This window comes from Falco punctatus (assembly GCF_963210335.1).
Source record: "Falco punctatus genome assembly, chromosome: 1".
Lineage (NCBI taxonomy): Eukaryota > Metazoa > Chordata > Aves > Falconiformes > Falconidae > Falco > Falco punctatus.
In genome coordinates this window covers 4,417,033-4,441,261 of record NC_137580.1, presented here as the reverse complement: position 1 = coordinate 4,441,261, position 24,229 = coordinate 4,417,033, and the positions used below count along the sequence as shown (strand labels likewise).

General features: G+C 39.1%; 1 protein-coding gene across 2 annotated transcripts in view; it reads left to right on the top strand.

Annotated features, from left to right (window-relative positions):
- ACSL1 (acyl-CoA synthetase long chain family member 1) overlaps positions 1-23,673 on the top strand; it is a 42,699-nt gene extending 19,026 nt beyond the window's left edge. For both annotated transcript variants that reach the window (XM_080376083.1, XM_080376084.1), the window contains exons 5-21: positions 857-958; positions 4,757-4,856; positions 5,014-5,192; positions 8,060-8,092; positions 8,262-8,313; positions 9,034-9,107; positions 10,154-10,231; positions 12,613-12,747; positions 14,357-14,491; positions 15,259-15,354; positions 16,369-16,441; positions 17,150-17,238; positions 20,450-20,566; positions 20,932-21,075; positions 21,582-21,683; positions 21,764-21,835; positions 22,036-23,673. In XM_080376083.1, coding sequence (XP_080232209.1) covers positions 857-958; positions 4,757-4,856; positions 5,014-5,192; positions 8,060-8,092; positions 8,262-8,313; positions 9,034-9,107; positions 10,154-10,231; positions 12,613-12,747; positions 14,357-14,491; positions 15,259-15,354; positions 16,369-16,441; positions 17,150-17,238; positions 20,450-20,566; positions 20,932-21,075; positions 21,582-21,683; positions 21,764-21,835; positions 22,036-22,176 — 1,722 coding nt within the window. In that variant the 3' untranslated portion in view covers positions 22,177-23,673. The remainder of the gene's footprint in view (positions 1-856; positions 959-4,756; positions 4,857-5,013; positions 5,193-8,059; positions 8,093-8,261; positions 8,314-9,033; positions 9,108-10,153; positions 10,232-12,612; positions 12,748-14,356; positions 14,492-15,258; positions 15,355-16,368; positions 16,442-17,149; positions 17,239-20,449; positions 20,567-20,931; positions 21,076-21,581; positions 21,684-21,763; positions 21,836-22,035) is intronic.
- The last annotated feature ends 556 nt before the right edge of the window (positions 23,674-24,229 follow it).

Here is a 24,229-nt window from a genome sequence, read left to right as displayed (position 1 = left end):
TGCTTCTTGACAATGTGTCTCCACAGTGCTGAATGATGGCTGGATAGGGTGTTAGGCTTCTAACTAGCAGCATGCTCCTTCGTGATTGCTAAAAATACTTTATGCAAATGCTTTAACAGCTGTACACTTTCAGGTTGTTCCTGATTTAAGCAGTTATTGTCTTCAAATTTGCATAAACCTCTCCTGCTGCATACTGTTAAGGTCATTAAACGCCTTTTGGGTGTATCAGACCTCACTTTTTTTCAAGGTGATTTTGCTGGGCACATGTAAAGTGCAACCTCTCTTTAATAAAGCTTTGCAGTTTGAATCATGTGGCTAACATGGATTCAGGTCATGTGCTGTATGGAAAGAATTTAGGAAGTTGCCTTCCCAAGCTGTGTTTGTAGAACTAGCTGGGTTTTGCCTTATTATTCTTACACTTTTTGAAGGGAAAAATGCTATTCCCATAGGCACTGAATGAAGCAGAAGGATGGCATATGTAGTACTTGTGACTGAGCAGAAATATAATGACGAATCATTCTAGGGTCACTTCTAGGGTTTAATACAGATAAAACAGCCTTTTCTGTGTATGTGGGCTTAAGACTTAAGCTTACACTTAACACTTTCAAGTCAAGCTGGAATGTCTCTTCTGCTGCGTATTAAGTGTAAGTATAGTACCTACAATCCACGTGGTGTAATTGCACTGCAGTATTCAAGTTATCAAAGTCACAGAGGGCATCCAAAATTGTTTTACTTCATAATAATTATTGGTTTGGGGTTTTTTGTAAGACTTAAAGTAAAATAATGTTGAAGGTTATATACTGATGAGCTTGCTCTCTTTTTGGTTTTTGTCTTCTGTCTTTACTTGCCTCTCTAGGTTTTAGACAGAGCTGAGTGTGTGGGCTCTGCATTGCTCCATCGAGGCTTCAAACCATCTCATGTTCAATATGTAGGAATCTTCTCACAAAACAGACCTGAGGTAATTTAATTGACAGTGTGTATCTTGGTGGCCTAGCTGCTGTAGAAGTGGCCACTCCTATATCTGTTGCTTTTTGGCAGTGTACTGATCTTCGCTACTACGAGTGCATTTGGTGTTGGGAAAAGGTTACAGGCTGGTATTGTAGACTCACAAACCATAGACATGGCATCTTCAGCTAAGAACCAAAACTGATGATTGACACAAGTGTTGGTGTCTTACATTGTTTTTTTGCTCCCAGAGCTGAATGCAGAAGGCTGGAGAGCAAGAAGAGAATCGGGAAATCCAGAAGAACTTAACTAATTCTCTTTCCTTTCCAGTTTATAGAGGATGCCTGTTTAATGGGAAGCTAGTGTGGTACTTGGTGAATGTAATCATCACTTGCTTTATCATAAAAAGTGATGTTAGAGTACAAGGTAATTTAAAGTGGTTGGAAATCACAAGGAGGTGTTTAAACCCTTCAAAACACAAAGAAACACTTAACGATTAAATACTTGGACAAATAGAAAATGGCTAAAGGTGATAGTTCTATCTCTGCCAGAAGCTCTGGGCACAAAGATTCTGGGAAGGAGAACTGCTGATGAAAGCAAAAATTGAAAATTAATTGTAGTTTAATAAAGGGACAGAAAGACTAAAGAAAGTGACATAAAGATGATCACCTGACAAAGCAAAATGATGTTATGAACCTGAGAACTGTGGGGAGATTTAGATTGATTAGCTAGTGTATCCATTTTAACCCAGAAGTTGTTCCAAATTGCTGTTTCTAAAAATGTTATGAAAAAGGAAATATTTTTTCTCTAGACTTGTTTATTAAATCTGTATTATAGGACTGAATTTTTCTAACCTATGTTTATGTGCTTAGTAGCTGAAGCTAGTACTTGCTGCGCTAAGCTAGTTCAATCCAAATCTGTATTAACACAGGAGACTAGTTCTTAAATTTTGTCAAAAATATGCTGTCCCTCTTGATAAATTTCCCAGCTGGATGCCATTATCTGGAGCCATCTACAGTGTTGACAGGGTTATAAGTTGTATCAGTGTCTCGGTCATGCTGGACAACAGCTTGCTGTTGGATTTCTTCTCATTTCAGTTTGTCACTGAGCCTTCTCTGCTGTCATTAAAATGCAAGCTGTGTGACGAGTGACCTTCACCCCATTCCTCCTCTCCCAACCTACACCACAAAAAAAACCCTAACTCTAGCCTTGTACAGATGAAGAAAAATACTTTTTCCAGACTCTTCAGTCTGTAGTAGTTTGCTGCTGGGATTTTCCTGCTGGAATTCCAGTTCTAACAGCTACAGTTTTATTTCTGTAATTAAAAAGGCTGGGATATCTCCAACTAGGAGGTTGTTAAATGACCTGGTATTACAGACTCTGCAGTTCAGTCTCCTGTGCTTGTAACATTAGGAACTGGAAGTAAAAAAGGGAGCCAGGTGTTAGTGTTGTGCCAGTTTGAACTGTTTCTCTATAGACCTATAGTCCTCAACTGCTGGGTCAGTGCGTTTTCTGAAGGAGAGCACGGTAACGTGGTCTGCATTTGGATCACAGAGACAAAATGTGCTTGAGTTGCATTGCTCCAGCAGGCTTTGAGTTGGGTCTGGAATGAGCTGGAAAGACTTGTTTAAACCAGCAATTATAAATCTGGGATTTTCCCTGCTGAAAAGTACTGGATGGGTGTTGTGACATCTCCAACATAATCGCTAATCCAGACAGGAGATTATGTGAAGTTGGTTTTTTTGGGTGTGAAATGATTCACATTTGTCAGTTCAGGGAAAAAATGGGGAAATCCCCTAATGGGGAAAATCCTAGCATGTTACTTGCTTAAATAGTCACTAAAAACCAAGCTTGGATTTAGAAATAAAAATACTACTTTCTGTTTTTGTAACTGGAAAACAGATCATCTCTTCCACAAGCAAGGAAGTTGTTCTGGATTGAGAAAACAGGACACTGAGATAGTGTCCCTTAATTCAAGATCAGAGCCACATCAGAAAGCAAACTGAAGCTTTCAGACTGTTGTCAGTACTAGTTGCTGGCTTGGGCTTTGAGAGAGATCTCGAGTGTCAAGGTTTGATATTGGTATTTAAATACTCTTAACTTTAGGAGCAAAAATGGAAGTAAAATGTCTTTGTAGTCCAGAAAATAAAGTTGTATTGAGAATGGAGGCTGCAACAGAAGCTTTTATCGCTGTATGCAGCTTTTGAAGTCCACTGTAGTAGACCCTCACTCTATTAAAATAACTACTAAACTTCAGGCTGCTGAAGGGCAATACAGGTGCCCCCTTCTTACACTTAGAGGTGGATGCTATCTAGGAAGAAATACTCAGTGGATCCTTTCATGGCTGGTATAGGTGTGCCTGCTTAGACTTACCAGTATGTCTAACATCTTCATGAAAGTCTAGTTACCTGTTATCTGGCCTTGTACTAGCTTTATAAGAAGTCTTTTTGGATAAGAGGCGTACAACTTGCCTATTGCTTAAATACTTTCAGAAAAATTCCCTGCATTTAAGGCTGTCTCAGTCAGTAGAGAACTTTAGGAAACTTGCCCCTTTGTAAAACTGAGGTTTAGCAACTTTAACATAGCTTCTGTGTTAGATACTATATGGAATAACCAGCTGAATGATATTTAAGTTTGTCATCATACGAGGGTGAGGAAACTGGCTAGTGTCCTACAAAAACACTGGAAAGTGTGACAAAGTCTAGGGGTGGGGAAGAGAAACAGGCACTCTTGTTAATGCAACGCTTGTTGAATTGTAAGTTCTGATAATTTTTAAAGACGTTGTTTTGTTCGTGTCACTGGAACTGACTAAATGTACTGTGTCTGAGAATTTTTGTCACTTTTTGATGGGGAAAAACTGAAATGTTCCAGTTATACTGGCCTCTTTGTGTGTCCAGAGGCTCCCCTTTCAGGAGTCGCATGCTACTCTGTATTTTGGTGTAGCTAGTTGTTTACAAACTATACCAAACAAATACTATCCAGAAAGACTTGCATCACTATCTTATCTTAATGGTACTTTGAATGAAATCAGGCTTTCTATAAAGCATTGCCAGCTTGCATCACACAAAATAAGGCTGCAATATCTATTCTATTTGAGTACTGCACTCGTTAGCAGGCAAATCCTACTTATAGCAGTTTGCAGGGATATAATTGTTTTTTTTATAGAAGTCTTCAGATTAAATTCCTTTAAAGAAGAATGGTTAGTCTTGAGAAATGCTGAGGAACTTTCTGGGGCTGGCTTTCTAAAAGACTTCAGTTTAACTGCCTATGTTGCATGTCTGGCCATCAAATGAGATGCAGGTAATGTAGAGTTAAGAATACTCTGTGTAAATAAATTTAATGCGTGGCAAGACATGAGCAAGCCCTTCACTGATTCATATACCATAGTAATACAGAGTATTGAAGGCTTTGGCTACCTCTAACCTAAAACCAAGGAAAAAATACTGTACCCTTACTCAAAGTCTTTCTGTTAATAGGTAAACTAAGGAGACAGTTAATGTTAACTGTTTTTTCAGAAGTGCTTAAAATTACTCCTAGGGGCAGGGCTGAATTTTATTGGATTGGATTCTTTCCCATAGCTCCTTATTTCTTATTTTTTTTTCCTTTCCTCCTTCTACCGATAAAAATTCAGTAGGTCTTCTAAGTAAACAAATTATATAAACTGCCACTTTTTTTTTTTTTTTTTTAGAAAGACTTGCTCAGATGAGCTCTCTCCTGTTAGCTTCCTTGTTAAAATCCAAATATGAGTCTGTCTTGGGTCTGTTATGGTAAGCAAACACATAGTGACTTCCATATTTTCTTTCTTGTGCAGTGGGTTATCATTGAACAGGGATGCTATGCATTCTCCATGGTGGTGGTGCCACTCTATGATACACTGGGAACGGAAGCAATTACATATATTGTGAACAAAGGTAGGCCAGTTTCAGCAGCTGCACGTGTGATGGCAGAGCTGACTGAGGGCGGAACTGTAGCCTTCTTCAGAAGTCTTCCATTACCATCTCCTGAAATATGTATGGATCTAGTCTAAACGTAACTTGTCATATTTATACTGTGCTTCTCTTTCACCAGCTGACCTGTCATTGGTTTTCTGTGACAAACCTGACAAGGCCAAACTTCTGCTAACCAGCGTGGAAAAAGGGGAAACTCCAATACTCAACACCATTGTTATCATGGAGTCTTTTGGCACGGATCTTGTGCAGCGTGGCAAAAAGTGTGGGGTGGAAATCTTCAGCATGAGAGAAATAGAGGTAAGCACACTTAACCCACTTCACTGCTTTCATCCCATTCACTTGTGGAGGAAGAAGACTGTGTCTGTTAGACAGATTTTAGGACTGGGAACAAAATGTGGTGGATTAGTTGCAAAATACTTAGCTATCTCATGGGTTGAAGTTTACTCAAAAAAAGAATTAAAAAAAGAAAAACAACTTGCTAATAGTATTTTGCAATGCTCAAAATGTAAAAGTGTATGTGCCGAGATGGCAGAACGAAAGCTTGTTAACATCGTCCAGACTAAACACCAGATCGGAGTGTTAAGGCTTGCCCATGCGAAGCAATAGCATGATAATTATATACTGTGACTAATACTTCAGAAATACTTATTTCAAAAAGAGCCTGTGTCGGTTTTGGTCTTGCAAAAAAAGGCATTTTCCCCTGTCCAGTGAATCTACAAAAGGTTTTATGAGGGAGGAGGAAAATGGCAGTAAACTGTTCCAGCGTAAGCTTATAGTAATGTAGGGCAGTGAGACTTCCCGGCTTTGGAAGTAGAAACCATTTTGCTTAGCCACCTCATAAATGTTCGAGTCTTGGTTTTGCTTGTAGATACTTTGTGTGCATAGGTCTCTTATGCAAGTTTATTTCATAACTTCACTCATGATTTAGAGAACTCTGTTCCCGGATCAAATTGCATAAAGTACATCTTTACTGTGAGATTATGAAATTTGGTTTAGCCTGGTTCCAGCTGTTCTAGTGAAGACTTGGCTCACTAAGACTTGGGTGTCTCCAAATAAGAGTGTGTGTCTTGTGCAGGTGGCAGTAACTGGTGTGAAATGCTTTGTTTCACTGAACCTGTTTTCACAGCAGTCTTGACTGCTATGTTAACAGGGCCATCTCCTGGTAAAGACACAAAAATGCCAGCATGTCTTTTAAAAGATGATTAACTGTATGGTAGCTAACTAGCCTCAGCAAGACTGCCAGGTTGGCATGGGGCTGAAAACATTACGCAGAGTAAGTGACTTACAGCGCACTGTGAAAGGGTTGAGTTAAACTTGGAAAAAGGTATGTCCGGCTGCAAGCTGGTACACTAAAATCAGTTTCTTTCCTTGAGTTGAACTCCAGTTTTTGGCAGAGGAAGATGCTTTCCACTGCATCTTCTGGCTGCAGAAAAACAAAACCAGGGGGTGAATGTTATCTTTAAGTTAGAAGTTTAGATACTTCAGTGACTTCCAGTAGTACTTTGTAGCTCTTAACAACACTTGATTTTTGGATTAGTGTAGTAATAGGTGCTCCCAGACACTCTTGTCGAAATCTCAGGACTTAGGCAAACTGAAATATTTTTCATAGTGTTTCAGTGAGCCGTAATAAGTTTTTCCTTTCTTTTTTTAAGGGATAGAGGCTTTTAACGACACACAAAGGGCAACTATGAACTCTTTAGGAGCTTAGATTAGAATAGAGTGACTACTTGTAGCTTTCAATACTTGTTTTCTGGATTTTTGGCTTGATCTTATTTCTCAGCTGTGGTTTATAGGTTGTGTGACCCGTCCCTTTCTTTGTGTACCTCCCAGGTGCCATAAGCTTGATTTCTGGTGGCCAATATCTGTATGTTATGCTGTGGTTACTTAGAACTGTGGAGCTGTGAATAAACGGCTTTTCAATAGGAAGAGATGTTGGAGCTCTGTTCTAGGAGATCAAAAGAAGCGTGTGGAGATCTTAGCTGTATGTTCAGCAAGTACCAGATCTTACTCAAAACAGGCTGTAGCGAAGTATTTACCTTCTGGTATGAAATGCAGACACTGCTTTGAGCAGGCAGCTGCATTGTCTTAGTGGCAAATTTTTGCATAATGGTCCTGTTTCAAAAGGGTAAACTTACAAGGATGGGAATGTTACCTGTGTTCTGGACACTCCTTGTTTTTTGTTAAACCTCTTTGGGTACGCTAAAGAGGTACATCATCATGCTAAAGGAAGTCTAGGGCTAGTAAAGAAATGCGTAGTGCCATTGTTGTGTACTTGGAATGTGAAGGCAATGGTGAGGTTGATGTGTCTGCTCTCAAAGGGTGATTCCAAAGCTATACTTTAGAAAAGGTCCATTTTAATTAGGGTTACAAGTTGGACTTGGTGATCTTTTCCAACCTAAATGGCTCTCTGATCCTATTCTACAAGCTCTTAAGCTGGTATTGTTTCTAGTCTTAAATAGGCATGACAGTAATAAACCTTGATTTGAAACTTTAGAGCTCACAGATATTGGACATCAGCTTTCAAGTCTTTCATCTTGATCTTTATGCCCTTGATGATAAAAGGATCCTTTTGATATCCACTCCCTCCTGCCTAAAGAATATCATAATGGGTCAGGCCTGAATAATCGTAAGGAGGGAGAGGGGAAGAAGAGGTTCTAGAGGAGAGGGTCCTGCGCTCTGTCTCCACTCTTCAGTGTGAGAGGAGTACAAATCATCAATGACCCTTCACAGAGAAACTTGTCTTCCTTCTCACAAGCAGTGATGTTGGTGTGGGGTGCTTACTGAGATGAGTCTTGCTCAATCTGTTCAATGGTTGTTAGTGGCATATGTCTTCTACATGATGGATGGACTTGATTGCCTGCTGTGGCTTGCTGTGACACTGCTTAACCTTGAGCTTATCTAGTGAGTGACTTCTGCTTTACTAGCTGGAAACAAAAAATCTGAGTTGTACTACTTCTGTATTTGTAAAATATGGTGGTTACTGAATAACTTTAAAATGTCCTTTAAAGCCTTTGTTACTCTTTTTATAAGCTAAAATGCCTTTACAGGCAGTCTAAATAATGGAATATTATGGTGTTTGGTAATGTTGGTCTGATAAATTTAAAGCAAAAAAGTTACATGCTCATGTCTGTACTGTTTCTCTCCCCTTTCTCTCCTTTCCATAGGAGCTGGGAAGAACACACAGGCAGAAACCTATGGTAAGTATGAAATTAGTTCAAGTGGCAATCTGAAGCTGGATAGCGTTCTGTAGATTAAACTAGCAAATCTCCTATAGCTCAAAAGTAACACTAATATTTCAGTGTTTTGTCCAGGAACATATTTTTCCTTGTTACCTTATTTATGCTAATACTTTCTTAACTCTCATAGCCTCCAAAGCCAGAAGATCTAGCAGTCATCTGTTTCACCAGTGGAACGACAGGTACACCTCATTACATTATGCAGAATTTATAATCCTGTGTGTGCAAAATTAATTCAGAAGCCCTCCTACTTTTTTTTTTTTTTTTTTTTTTTTCAAGACTCTCCCCGGCTGCTGCATCTTTTTGGCAAGTAGTAGCTGGGGAAGTTTTATGGTAAGGCTCCCTTTGGTGTTGTGGTTTTTTTATTATTATTTTTTTTCTCCATTGATCAATACAGAGTTGCAGCATTGGGGGGTGGAAGTGTTACATTTTTGGGCTTAGAAGTAAGTACTGAACCAGTATCTCCATTACAATAAAGGCTCTGCATCAGGCTTCAGACTTTCAATTCTTCCATAGTCTTTTTTTTTTTTTTGTACTGTATTAGCAAAATTTGTTCCTTGGCTCTGAGCAACCTTGCTGTAAGACCAAAACAGACTGTCTAGCTGTCACACTTTACATTTGTGAGTTAATATGCAGCACTGGCAGGGAGCAAAAGGGAAGGGTACAATGGCAAGCTACACTTTTAAAGCAGATGTGAGATCAGATATTAAGTCTGGGTTTGATACTGCATCTTTACCTGCCAGTGTGTTAGCAAGTTCTCTGCCTTTAATTGGTACACGAGAAAGATATTAATGTCAAAGGGACTGATTGACTGAAATGCTATTAGATAAGTTACCAAACAGTGGTAAAATCAGAAGTATCTTAAAATTTCACTGTTGCATCCTGATGTGCTTCTTCCTTAGGAAACCCTAAAGGAGCTATGATCACTCATCAAAACATAGTCAGCAATGCTTCAGCTTTCGTGAAAACTACAGAGGTAAACTGCAAAGGTTAACATTGTGGATTTGTGTAAGGGATATAATCTCAGGAGTAAAACCAACAGTGAAATCTCATTAACTTTGGTCTTAACTTTTAGTAAGATCCAAGTGAAAATATAACTTGACAGCACTCTGCCCATGCTAGGTCAGAAATCAATGTTTCCTGGTTTCTTCTGTCAGGGTCATGGATTTAAAAATTGGTCTGACACAAACCAAACGTTAAAAGATCCCGATGTGGATCTGCATTACATTCTGCCGTGGGCTTACAGTGTTTGTCATTAGTGGAAGTTCTGTATCAACAGGTTTGTGTAGAGGCTAGCCTTTTCCACTAAGGATGGGAAAAGCTATAATGTATTTTAACCCCCCAAAATACTTAAAGCCCTTAAATGAGCAAGCAGCACAACTCTTAAGCATTTTTACTTGATACATTGTTAACTTTTAGTTTACTTGAGACTACTGTAAAGTTCATCTGCAGGTTAGCTAAGAAGACAGTTCTAACACACAGAGATGTAATTAAAAATAGAATTGTACTTATTTTGTCAAGTACTCTACATATAGAATTGATTTTAAGTTAAGCAACTAGTCTCGCAACTAAATCATGTAAGCTACTTTTGATATCAACCTCATGGTAAATTGCATAAGCAAATCTTCTGATCTAAGATGACAGTGTGTGTTTCTTTTTTAAACCCCTGAGGTGTACTACTTTAGCCTTTTTTGTTCCCCCTCCCTCCCAATGTGTATAATAGAACTTTCTGTGGTTTCTATGAGAATTTGTTTCTATTTGTAATCATATGAATGATAAAGTGTAATAATCTGGTCACTGTAGTCAAATCTAACAGATTACCGTTTCTGCAATGTGTGTTACTCATGCTGGTTGTCAGTGCTGTAATTTCCTTAACGAATGAAAGACAATGCAGCTTCATTACTGACAAAACTGAAGTGAGGGCTGTGGTTTAGATTAGATGCTAGGTTTCACTGTTGTGTTTAACTTGGGCAAAATAGAGAATCAATGAGAATTAACTTTAAATTTTACCAACACTTTCAGAAAACATTTATGCCTTCCTCTGATGATGTTCTGATATCATTCCTGCCCTTGGCTCATATGTTTGAGAGAATTGTAGAGGTAAGCATCTGTTTGTACTGAACTATTGAGAAGCTAGCTTTTCTTACAGAATGCCTGTCTCTTGAATCCCAGTGGTTATGAATATGTCCTATTCTTTTTTTTGACTCTTGCACATGTGTATGAAAGCTTGAGGTAAGGTGCAGGGAAACAATATCCCATAGACAATATCCAGTGAGTACTATACAGCTGGTTTTCATGTGGAAATAAAAACATCAACCTTAGAGCTAGGGTTAATAAGAAACTGACCTGCTAGAACATGAGACAATCCCTTAGTACCTGTACGCTGCCTAGAAATTCCCTCTAATATAATCAGTGTACTATTAAAAATCCATGCCATTCTTTAATCTGCAGACTTTAAAGCCTTCTTTTATCATGTGGCATCCTGCTTGCTTACACAAAACTTATTTTAAATCAGTTAAACTTACCGTTGCTTCCAAGAAACTTCAATAAAAAGGGTTTTTGTTTCAGTGGAGTTCTCTTCCAGAAAATGAAAATAGCTTTTAATGCCATTTAAAGACAAATGTTGAAGTTCTCGTGGATCGCTTGTTTTACCAAAACTGGGGCTTAATTTTTGAGGTTGAGGGGACTCAGATTGTCTTAATACTGGAAGACTTAAGGACCTCTGAGCCCATAGTTAGGTGGTACGCATTATTGAAAAGATGCCATTTCCTCAAACTTCTTGTATACAGTAGAGACACAGGAATTTAATTACCATACTTGAAGTTGAATTAATGCCTCTCCCTTAGGTGAGATTGCAAATATGTATGTTGAAGGTAGTCTTGTCCCAATCTGTGCAGGGAAATAACAGCCTCCATGCAAGTGTGAAAAGGCACGTGGAGCCAGAAATTGTCCTGTGATTTCAGTTAGGAATCCTGAGCTATCTACCGTAACTCTGTATATATACACATACAAAAATTTATTGGGGGGGGTGTGTGTATATATATGTTAGGAAGATTGGGAATGTAGCGTAACTGAGGTGTGCAGGTGCCCTTAGGCTTTCAGCACTTTTTTTTTCCCCCTTCCCCCCCCCCCCCCCCCCCCCCCCCGGTGACCTGGATATCTGTTATACTTCAGTGTCTGTTTTATTGATGCCTGTCTTGCATCGGAAGGTACAGACTCTGTAGGTAACAGCTCTGCTCTTGATCATGTAGTAGAAACAGGATTGGACATGTTCTAAAGGATAAAATGAGAAGAGAGTGCTTGGATCTCAGTATTACTCTGCCATTTGAGGTCTTTACAAAGTAGGTGATTACTTGTATTTTTACATAAGGAGATTAAGCAAGAACACCTTCTGGTAAAAAAGGAGAAAACATTTGTTACTGTCTGAGGTAGGTATGAAGACAGGCTCTGTGAAAAGTAGTCTTTAGAGTACTACCCCTGTTGTAAAGTTAATGTTTGCTGATTATTTTTTTTTCTGGCTTCCTTGGGAAGTTAGAAGGGTCAGTGAACTTGACAGGACAAGTGTGTTCTCACCTAGCAAAGGCAGTTGCTGCTCAGTCCATATGAATTGATGCATTTGCTGCTTTTTAGCAGATGGTGGCAAAGCACAAGTGGAAAGGAAAAGTGACATTCTGAATATCTTGTGCAGGAAAGATGAGAATTGATGGCAGGGAAGGCAGAAAAGTATTATGGAGAAAGCAGAAGAAATAAAAATAAGTAGGTGTAGGTTAACAACATCTCTACTCTGCTTGTGTTTATAAATGAAACCCAAACAAAAAGGGGGTATATGGGTGTTGGGGGTGGAGCTTCTAGACTCTTAACAGAGAATATAGAACACAACCGGATTAAGTCTGCCTTCCTTGGAGTAGGTCTGAAGTGATGCAGAAGTAAGCAGTGGCTCTGCTGGAGTCTTCTAAAAAGCATCTTGATCACCTAGCAACAAATCTTCTGTTCCCATCAGTCCTATGAAATGGGAAGGAAAACCAGGGTGCAAGAGAATGGAAATAAAGTAGCATGAGGCAGAAATCCCTGTTGGACCAGTAAATAGGATGTATTGACTTTAAATGCAGAATTTCTTAGTAAATAGCAGGGAACAAACAAAGGTCTCGTATTTTTAAATAAGCTTGTTAAATATTTAAAATAGAGAGGTTCTGCTTTTCACTCTTTTGCTTCTCTGAGAATAGTCTTATTTGGCCAGCTGCCCTTTTTGGATAGCGGCTTTTGTGCTATACAGTCCTTGGCCTGTGTACACTAGGCATGTCTTGCTACTTGGTCTTTCTAGTCCCATTCTGTAGTCTGAGAATGCTGCAGAACTAGTCTAGAAGCTGAGAGGATTTAAGGTGGATCCTGCACAGTCTAATCTGCGTAGGGTTGTTGTACATATACAGCTCGAACACATTATACATCCCGTGTTTTCAGAGTGTTTACCTTTTTCCTAACAGTGTGTGGTTCTGTGCCATGGAGCTCGGATAGGATTCTTTCAAGGGGATATCAGACTACTTATGGATGACCTAAAAACACTGCAGCCAACTGTATTTCCTGTAGTACCCAGATTGTTGAACAGAATGTTTGACAAGGTAAGTCTACAGGCATGACCTGTGCAGAGTTTGAAGATACTTTGTGAAGTTTGTGCTGTCAGGTTAGGAGTAACTGTTGTGCTCTGGGATGTTAAAATGGCATGCAAAAACTTATGTATCTCTTGCTAAAAGATAGCTGAAAGTGCAGGAAATAGTATTGCTTGTATTAAAATACTTTCAGGCAGCAAATACTAGTGTTGAAAAGCCTGACTGACTGGGGGACTTGGTTCTCTAGCTTGATTAATGGCTTACTGTTCTGCTCTGAGCAAGTTATTTAGGTCCAGTCTACAACGAGAACATGAGGCTTAGCATCTGCATGCCATGCTTTTAGTGTCTGACTCATGGAGTGGAATTTGCAAACCAAGGTCAGGTGTTGGCCTACGTTTGCGTGGACGCATACAAGTTTCCTACGCAGCAGCCAGCATGTTCTAGCAGGCAGAATTATAAACCAGCCAGTCAGGAGTGCTGGGGAGAGGGTGTGTCAGCAGCCCCAGTCTCTTCTGTATGTACTGCTTGCCTGCTCAGGGTCATCCGAGATGGAAATTCAAGAAGTAGATTCTCTTTCTTGGACTTGAGATTTTAAATCATCCTTTTTGCATATGGGTGACTGACTCTTCTTAGTATATAGCTGGAGGAAGTGAAGGATATAACAAGACGTCCTGTAACTGCTAAAGAAATGGCAGAGCTGCCTAGGCTGTCTTAGCCAGAACAGTGCTAATCAGGAGACTAGAGGAATGGCAAGTAATACAAGATTCTGTTTGGCCCCAGGAACAAATGGTGCAACTTGGATCCATTTGGAGGGGAGGAAACACTGAGACCAGCCTGTAGTGCTTAAAACATAGCCCCTCATTCTGCTCACTCGTTCTGTACTGGAATTTGAGAAGCAGAGCCAAAGCTTGGGACTCTCTTCTCCTATCGTGATGCCCTCTTGCTTCTTAACTCTGGTACCCTGAGGCTTTCATACTTCTATGACAGTGTTTCAACCTCACTCAGCCTTGCAGTGACCTAGCGCGTGAAGTTAAGAAGTGGGAAATTGGGGTGGCAGGGGGGCCACAATGATGAAGAGCTGCTGAGTCTTTCTCTTTCCAAGTGAGTATACTCATCTGTGGTCTGCTGTTGAGACTGCTACTGTGGCTTCCTGAGAACAACCAGCAGGAGCCTTTGGAAAGTCATCCAAAAAGCAAGTTTATATCTGCAAGACAGATCTCCATTTGGCATTTCTGAAGAGACCTGCATCTCCTCAGAAAACCCAGTGTTACTTTACGTATTGTGATGGTATGCTTTTCAGAATATGCTGAGGATTATACTCAATTTGAATTTTGATCATACTGGAATAGAAAAGTATAACATTCATTTTGATGAAGAAACTATGCACTGGAACAGCATCATGCAGCTTGAGAAGAGGCGCCAATTTTGGCGAACATCTCTGGAACAGAGGTGGAGGCCAAAATCAAAATTCACAAGTATTTTTTACTGGAATTCAGGTGCTTACCAATAAAGATTGTTTAATTTACTTTCTTTTCACTGTTAAAAATCTCTATGCATGCTGCTGTAAGAAAAAAGGAATGGCAGTCTGAGAGTTCTAACCACAGATTATCTATCTTAATAGATTTTTGGACAGGCAGATACTTCATTAAAGAGGTGGATGCTGGATTTTGCTTCCAAGAGGAAAGAAGCAGAACTCAGAAGTGGTATAGTTAGGAACAACAGTTTCTGGGATAAAGTCATCTTCCGCAAAATACAGGTATGCTTGGAAGTCTCTGAGTCTAAAGTTTGCAATTGCTGAATTCCGTATGAATGGTTATAATCTGGTATGGCTTTCATCACTGTTTAAAGACTACCTGGCTACTCAGAATAAAAATCAAAGCTGTCTTTTTATTTCCAACTTCATTTTTTCAGTTCCCTTTGTGCTAATAGTATCAGCTAACTGTATTAGGGAAGTTACTCTCAAACAGTGTGGCGCTTCTCTCTTGGGCCACTTTGAAAGCAAAAGCAAACGCTGTCCTTCTGAAGGAGGAATGCTAAGTGTGGCACAGTGCCACCTTTAGTCCCTACTGTCTCCTCACTGTTGGTCACTAGTAAGTTACGCCTGCTATTATATCTGGCACTCACTTGCTGTGGCTTTAACCTTGATTGTACAACATGCCCATGTGTCTGCTTTTTATAGCATTCGGGATGTATGAGAAGCTGATATAAGGCAGTTAAAAATAAAGTCATTGCTCTAAGTCCATGACTTAAGCTCTTTAGACTTTTGGCACAGTCTGCGTTGCAGCGACACCACAGTATAGTCTATGTAGATACTGTATGTTTGAGATACTGTTTCTTCCAGCCATTAATGAGATTAAAAACTCTGCAAGAAAGACAGCTTGCAAATAGGAGGCTAAACTTTAATCTTTCAGCACTAGTGGGTGGTACTGTAGGTGAATAGTGGCTGAGGGTAGGATGGAAAAAAGACACTGGAAATCTCTCTGAAATGGTTTTCGTGTCCACAGTATCTTGTGTCTGTTGTAGGCAAGTTTGGGAGGAAAAGTAAGGCTGATGGTTACAGGAGCAGCACCTGTATCTGCAAGTGTACTGACCTTCCTGAGAACAGCTCTTGGCTGTCAGGTGAGTTTCCTGGCTTTAATCTTAAAACAAAGATTTTAATACCTGGTTCCAGCTTTGTTAGAGCATTTCTAGTAGTCTGTACATTATATATATATAAAAAACTCTATCTGGCGTTCTTCTTGAAGACTATAAAAGTGCATACTCCTTTCCAGAGTTTATTTCTGTCCCCTGATATTTCTGTGCTCATCCCAAAGTCTTTATTATAACTGAAGTAACCAGCTGAACTCGCTTAAGGTAAAGGTTTTGGAGGGGGGCTGCTGTAAGCAGTAATTACTGTTCTTGGATTTTAAGTTTCTGGGCTTGCCTTGCTTACAGAATTATTCATAACTACTTTAGAGAATCTAATCTACGTGATGATATTGTAGTGTTCTTGCTTTGAAGACAAGACTGAGAACCAGATTGCACATGTTGCATTTATCTTCAGAGTATGGTGTTTTTAGGTAAAATCTGAATAACAGTGGCACAGGATAGAATAAACGTGTCGGGGGAAAAAAACCAAGCAGAGAAAACACGAAAAAACTCTAAAATGTGAGGCTTTTGTGACTTCTTGAAGTGCTTCAGTAGTGTGCCGGTGTAGCAATGAGTTCTGCACAGAAAAGGGAAGCCTGCCTTGTGTATAATAATCACAGGGCTGTAATAGTGTGTAGGGATTCCATTCCTGGCTGTCTTGGAAAACCTGCCCTTAAATGATGTGGATGAAGTCATTGCTAGTGCTGCTGTTCTTGGTTTCTTCTTCTTGCACCCTTTGCTTTCTGTTTTGATCTAGACAGGTGTCACATAGCATGTGAAACAGAGTAAATATTGGAACTGAAGGTGGAATATTAGCACTTAAAATATTGTGTATTGTGATAAAACTCTTAACACAGTGATATTCTTTTCAGAAGATGCTGGGGATTTTGCTAAACTCTAATTTAATAGACTAGTAAAAGAAGCAAAATATTAATTTCATTTTAGTGAAGAAATCCTATGTTGAAAAATGAGAATCTTAAATAATTCTTTGGTTTCATGTCCTAGTTCTATGAAGGTTATGGACAGACTGAATGCACAGCTGGATGCTCACTGTCACTGCCTGGTGACTGGACAGCAGGTATGGTGTTTAGTGGTCTGCCTGTCTGTTAAGTTTCGGGACACTATACAGGTCCCTCGTCACATTTAGTCTTCAGTACACCTATCATGAAGCATAAGATTCTGTCTTTCTTCATGTGAAGTAAAAAAGTTTTGAAGGGATTTCCTGAAGTTTCTACCCCTAAATAGTTGGAAATATTAAGTAATCCAAACTTTTAATAGGCTTTGTCCAAGCTGAAGTGGATTTAGGAAAGCGGAGGTCATAGTATCAGCCCTTGTAACTTTTGCACAATAGGAATCTGCTGTATGTAAGCACTGTGTTAGAAATGTAAATAGCATTTTTTGGTGTTAGAATGAACAGTCTGCATTTGTCAGTAGTTACCTCTCTAGCTTTGTAACTGAAACAATACCATATTTAAATAATATTAATAATTATTATTATTAATTAAACCCATAGTAGGACATTTGCTACTTAATTGTATGCATAGGTCATGATTATAAGAAAAAACAAGCTTGAGCGCATGGGTCAGCTTGTAAAATTCTAGGGATATCTGAGAATTTAATGTTTCAGTCCCAGCAAATTTTAATCTATTACTGTACTGTTGCCGGTGTAGTGTATTACCAGAAATCGGTTTTCCATCTTTTTTTACTTTAGCATGTAACCAGCTTATTGTTTTAAGAACCTGACTAAAAAGCCGTTCAGGCTATTGAAGTGTACTCTATTTGATAGGTCATGTTGGAGCACCCATGCCATGCAGTATCATCAAGCTTGTTGATGTACAAGAAATGAATTACTTGGCTGCCAAAGGAGAGGGTGAGGTCAGTAATTTCAAAAGGTCAATACGAGCCTCTTATGAAATCTTGGAAAATGTTTTTTGTTCCTGAAATAACAACTAACTGTCTTAGTTTACTAAAACTGCTCCCTAAAATCAAAGACCCCTGCCTTGCCTGCATGCAGTGTTGGCTAACGATTCACAGAAGCAAAACAAACTAGTGTATCAAAAGAGAGAAAGCATGTGGGGTAACAGATTACTGTGTATTGATGGTTGTATGACCAAATATGCTACCCTGCAGCTGTGACATAGTTGAGAAGCTAGCTATCCTTCAGTAAAACACTAGCGGAGGGCTTCCCCCTGCTATTGCCAAGCGCTAGAGAACAGCTGATGCATATAGTTTGTTACCCAGCTTGTGACGTGTGAAATGAGGTGATTTAATGTGTCTGGAACACTGTTAAGAGAAATGGACATAAAATGCAATGAGGGCTGCTAATAATTTGTGACAACTGCCTATGTGTTCTTCTGAACATCTTCCTGCAACCTGTACTGTACAAATTGAACATGTATATTTTACAAATTGCACTTTGAGGATTCAGCTTTGTGTGTAAAACTATATGCTGTCTTTCAAATTTTTTCCAAGTAAGAGATATAAAACTTTGTGTACATACTTCGAACAGATGTCCATGTAGTAATTTATTTTCCCCAAGCCCTGAAAGAAAATTAACTGTGGTATCTTTCATATGCTTTTCAGAGGCCTTGGGGGCAGTTGGAGTGAGAAATGGATAAATAAAAAGTAGCTTAAGTGGATAACTAATTTGTGACTGCAAACAATACACAATCTTTGTTTCAGTTGTAACTTGTGTGAGACTAGAGGCAAATCATTGGGCTTTAATTCTCAGAAATACTTCAGGATTTAGTTGGGTGTAATGGTGGGAAAACATTTTCAAGTGGAAAGCACTGTCAAAATTCTTTACTGTTTTCCATATGACCCCATGTTTAGTCTTCATCAGGAATTTTTGCTTTACTTTAAGTTTTTAAAGCTTGATGTGCTAGAGGAACTGAGTATGAATTCTCATAATAAGAAACAGTTAAGTAGTGGATTATTTTTTTTTTTTAAAAACACCTTCTGAGAAAGTTTTGCTTGCACTTACTGTGAATGTTTGCTGTGTTAGGAGTTACTTTGGACTTGAATAAATAAATGTGGTAGCCCCTTAATATATCGGGTACCATCTTGATCTTTCAGTCCTAACTTCCTCGGTGTGACCTGTTCTGAATTCAACAAATAAGTGTTGTAACTTGTTTCGCAAAACTAAAGCCCATAGCTATAGAGTTGGTTCTCATTATCCTTTGCCTAAAATAAATCTTCCTCCTTATTTATTGCCTATCTGCTCTTCAGCTGGATTAAACACTCCTAGTCCTCTTTTCCAAGTAAGCTTTCTGTCTTCTCCATTCTGTCAGCCTTGCTTTTCACTTTTGTCAGCTACCTATGTTCAAGAAGGATAAATTTGTGAATGGAATTATAAATGCTTATATGCAGATGAGGTCTTAGTGCCAGGTAGCAGGATACAGATAAATGGTTTGCTGTCTCCACCGGGAAAAGCTGTCACCTGGGGTTGTAGGAGCCATGCAAAATGACATGTTTGATCAGTCAGCTTTTGACTTGACTGGGATGCGTAGAGTTCTCCTCTACTCCTATCCTTCCACACAGGCTCTGTTTTGTAGCAGAAATGACTTGGGTCTTAAAAACCTATGACCTTGGTGATGAGTTTGGTATGGTCTCTATAAGGTCTCTATAAGGTCGTCAGAACCCTCACTGACATTCTGATCTCCTTCCTGTTGACATCTCCTGTCCATTGTACTGTCATTCACCAGCATGCCATATTTTATGCTGAGGTAAGCACTGGAAATACGTGGGTTGAGTTTTTCAAGAATTGGTCTCTGAACTATACTTCAGTAACTTCTTGTAGTCTGAGAATTGATCCTAGTGCCTGAAGATGCTTTAGCCAGTTCCTTGCCCATTTTATTACTCCTTGTCCATTAATAGTTGGCCTTGTATTTTATCAGCCCCTATTGATTTATTATCCATTTGGCCTTAACTTAAAACTGGATTTTCTATCCTATTCTTCCAGGTCTGTTCTAAAGTCCTGATAGTATTGCCCAGACCAGACCCTTCTTACTGTCTCTTGTCACCCTCGTGTGCCAAGCCACTCCCAAGTGGATGTGGCGGTTTGAATCCTTTTGTTGCTTCTGAGGACTCTTCTGTAGAGCTTTCAGGGGTTTTGGACTCCTGATTCCCCAACAGTTGTGAGCAGTTGAGCATCTTGAAGTTTTGCCTCCATACTGTTTATCTTGCCTATCTCTCTGTCCTCATTTCTAAGGAGGTATTTTATACTCCTGCTGATCCTCAAGTAACAACAGTCCTATCCTGTGTGTGTCCCTCTCCACCAAAGTAAATTTACACAACCTTGGGTGTTACATTGGGAAGAAATTACTTAAATTTGGGATCATCTCTGAATATTTCAGGCTTTGTTCCATGCTCCTGACTAGTTGCTGTACTTTAGTATTCTCTTACTGACAGATTGTTTTAATTTAGCTTGTAAGGGTCTGTCCTGATTCTCTGGCAACCTTTTCACCTATAAACCTTTAATCTTGTTGAAGCTTTTCTCATACCTTATAAGCACGTTTCTGATCCTAATAATGCTCACACATCCAGGGTATATCCAGAGAAGCTGTTCTTCATTTTCTACTGAGTATATAAATCCAGACAACCTTCAATTTAAAGAAATTGCAGGTTTTCTTTATTGAGAAGTCTTGGTCACATTTGGACAAACATATACCTTGCTTGATATACAGCTTTTTCATCACTAGTTTTAGCACAATGCCCTTGCTGCTTACCAGAACTGAAACAAATACATTGCCAGGCTGAGAGGTAATATTTCTGGATCCAGCAGAATTTCTTCACGTAAATAAAAATAAATTTCCTCTGATAAATTCAGATTATTCTTATAGTAGGTAGGAACACTGCTGCTAGGCTAGGAGAGAACAGATGCTTCCAATTGCTTCTTATTATAGCGTATACCAATCGAAAATGTTAGGTCTCCAAAAACCATGAGTAAAGATTTCTGTACTAATGCAGAAACTTCATCTTGTCTTTTTAGTGGGGGTTGTTGAGAACCATTGGAGAAAATTCATTGCAAACAGTGTTTGTCAACTTCCCTTCATAGCAGCATACACTAACAAATGGCTGTTTTCAGGTGTGTGTAAAAGGGCCGAATGTATTTCGTGGCTATTTGAAAGATCCCGAAAAAACAGCAGAAGCTCTGGACAAAGATGGCTGGCTTCATACGGGAGATATTGGGAAGTGGCTACCGGTAAGTGAACTTATATAGCTGAAATGTACTTCTGTAGTTATTAGCAGTAATTTAACAAATAAAATAGAAAATATTTGGTATTGAACACGATGAATTAAGTGAAACACGAGTAATTTTAGGAGGAGGAAAACTACTGTTGTAGATAAATCTGTGTGTCTGGGGTTAAAAAAGTATTAGCAGCGTCAGTCCTGAAGCTTTCCCTAGTTTGTTAGGTGGGTGGGGAGCCTGGTTTCTTACAACGTCAGTCTGACAGTGCTCTGGCTGTAGCACTGTTGCAACTGTTACTAGTGTGGCATGCTTAAGCTGCGTAGATTGGTTTTTCAGTTGAAGTGCCTCTTCTGAGGGGAAGTTATTTCTGTCAACAGAATGGTACATTGAAGATCATTGACCGGAAAAAACACATATTTAAATTAGCCCAGGGAGAGTACATAGCACCAGAGAAAATAGAAAATGTGTATCTGAGATGTGAAGCACTTGCTCAGGTGTTTGTCCATGGAGAAAGCTTGCAGGTAAGCATTCTTCAGGTAATTTAAAAAATGCAGAAAAGAGTCTTCCTTTCCTCCCTCCCCCTACCCAAAACTTTGGGACTGAAATCTTGGGGAAAAAAAAAAAAAAAATTAGCCTTATACATTTTGGTTCTAAATGTACTTTTGACTCCAGCAGTTACATAGCATGTTTCTGGATTTAGTTTCAGATGGGATAGTGGAGCTGGATTAATTTAATTGAGTATTAATGGCTGTGTAAGTTGCTAACAGTGTACAGGGAAAATAATTTAAAAAAAAACCAACCACAAACCCAAGATGTCCAGGTTGCAAGTGTAAATTACAAGGTGGGTCTCGACAAGAATAATTCTTTTTTAAGTGCAAGCTGCTCTCCTGTGTTCAAGTAGCAGAAAAGTGGCGACTTCACAGCAGGATCAGAAATGCTGTCCAGAACCTAACACTGACTAGTAAGAAAAGCGCAGGAACTAAAAGTGACTTTAAAAGAAAAGAGCTTGACAAAAATTCCTTTTTAGGCCTTCCTAGTAGCTATTGTGGTACCTGATCCTGAGACTTTGCGCAACTGGGCCAAGAAAAGAGGATTTGAAGGCTCATATGAAGAGTTATGCAAGAACAAGGTGAGTAATATCTAGCTGAACCGTTAGCAGTTCTGCATCAGCTTTTTCAAGCTATATACAATGTGTTCCTGTGTTCACAGGATGTCAAAAAACACATTCTGGAAGACATGGTGAGGATTGGGAAAGAATCTGGTTTGAAGTCATTTGAACAGGTAAGATGCTTGAGAGAACTGAACACCTAAGTCTTTAAACTCGTTAACACCAATATAATCTGACTCTCCAGAAACCGCTTTTAATTTGCATCTGGAAAATTTTTAAAGTGGTGGGCTTTGTTATGTTGTCTGGGTCGTTTTTTTAATAGCCTTGTCTGTTTCAAGGAATGTGGCTTGGCTAGTAACTGTTTACTTTCCAGGTCAAAGACATTGTCATGCACACTGAAATGTTTTCTATTGAAAACGGCCTGCTGACACCAACGCTGAAGGCGAAGAGACCAGAACTGCGAAAATATTTTCAGTCACAGATAGATGAACTCTATGCTAATGCCAAAATGTAACTGAGAATGGAATGAGGAAAGTGGCACACGTCTGATGTCTACTTTGGCCTTCAAATCTGTAATTTGACTACAGCAAACATAGGGAAGGAAACTGTGCAATCATTAACTTGTACAAAAATGGGTACTTGCCATAGAAGCATTGAAGAAATGGAACACTGCCTTACTGTCGAGTTGTGTTGCATACTGTTTTTATGGTGACCTACAATTTCCAAAAAGAGCCTTAACTATAAATGGTAACTATATGTAAGTTATTTAAGACGTCCTTGGCCAAAAATGGGACTCTTTCACCAAGGAGCTAAGGTTTTCTTATTGCCAGCATGTTTTGCTGTCTGCAGTGTATTTTTTTCAGTTGTCAATTCCACAAAGGATTTGGCAGGTTTGAAAATGTCTCTTAAGTATCTTGCATCCTCAGAAGGATTACTTAATTGGTTCAAAAAAACCCAACCACCCCACCACCAAAACAACACCTTTACAGTTGTATAGCTGGTATCATATCTTGCATTAATCCTACTATTAACTGGGGCAAGGCATCTGAGTTTCTTTTCTCCCTTTTGTATCTGCAGCCAGTTCTGAGATGTACTTTTATAAGGTAGAAGTCAGAACTCCATACAAAGGAGACCAATGAACACAAGTTCCTCAGTAAGTCTGTATGTGCTGGTTCTTCACTGAAAGTGGGGATGCAGTTAATTCAGCAAGCCTAGGCTTGGCTATGTTGACACAATGCCGGAGTGGTGCCAGCCCGGTAAATGAAGAGAATCCTAACTCTGGCAACAACACTGGAGACCTAAACACAAAACCATTCAGGAGGCTGGGCTATGCTAATGGTCAGGTAAACATTGCACCTGTACTAGCCACCCATTTCCCTGTAACGAACATGTATTTAAAATGCATATTTTAAAATGTGCCAGGTCCTCTATAAGCAGAAGAGCTTCTGACATAACCTCTCAGTTTTCTGTGCTTTATATATGAGCCACTGAGTATTCTTCACTGAATAGCAAAATAGGTCAGGTAGAATGTTTTTGCCTGATGCTTTGCAGCAATTGGAAATATTTATATATGCCAACAGAAGTGTGTGTTGGCACAGGATAGGTATTTGTTCAGGGATAAGAACCTAATTCCCAGATAAATTACAAAATAACTATTACCTTTTGTTTGAGAGATCAGCCTTATTACAGCATAAGTCTTTTGCTATCCTTAACAGAGTTGGTTTTGCATTAGCATTCATTGCTGTTTTTTTGAAAACATGGATATATGTAAAATACAAGCACAACAAGGTTTGCACTAAGATTTGTGTGTGATTGTAATGCACTACTCTGTAGCATAATTTCATACTTGTGTGCAGTTAAGGTACACAAATCTGAGTCAACTGTTAGAGCAGTAGTTTGTTACATTGGAATTCAAATGTTTGCTTAGTGTTGGCTATTTCTATGTTTTATAAAACCAAAACAATTTTCAAAACCAATGAAGGAAACCAAAATAAATATTTCTGCATTTCAACTCGGTGAAGTGTTTGTTTATCAAGGGAAGATGCTGCTGACTAATGAGCCCAGGTGTTACTTGGTAACTGTGACAAGCTGTAAAACTCCACTGATACAAACACACTAAATGAAGGATAAATGCTGGTTGTTGACGCTTTACTTGTGGAAGGTAACTTTCTGCTTTGGTCTGGTATTTATGTGTAAGGTTTTGGCTAGTATCTGTAAGAAAGGGATGCTGTTGTATGTAACTTGCTCCATCGGTATTCTTAAATGAACAAACAAATCTTTCTTTTTTTGTCTGAAGTATGGTTTCTGACGGGTGGTGTTCTTACCATCATAAACAACTTTTAAGTGAAATCTGAGGATTTCTTAAATCTTACGCTCCTTCTGTGTGGTAGTGGTTGTCATCATTCCTCCCCTTCCCCCTTTATACTGTGCATCTGGCTTTAATCAGGGGCGTGGAATGGAAGATTTCATGGACAGATTTATCAGAACAGGCTCGATGAAGCATCACCAGCAAAACACTGTCTAGAGCTCGGTATTAACGCTCTGAAATAATAAGCACACCTATGTTA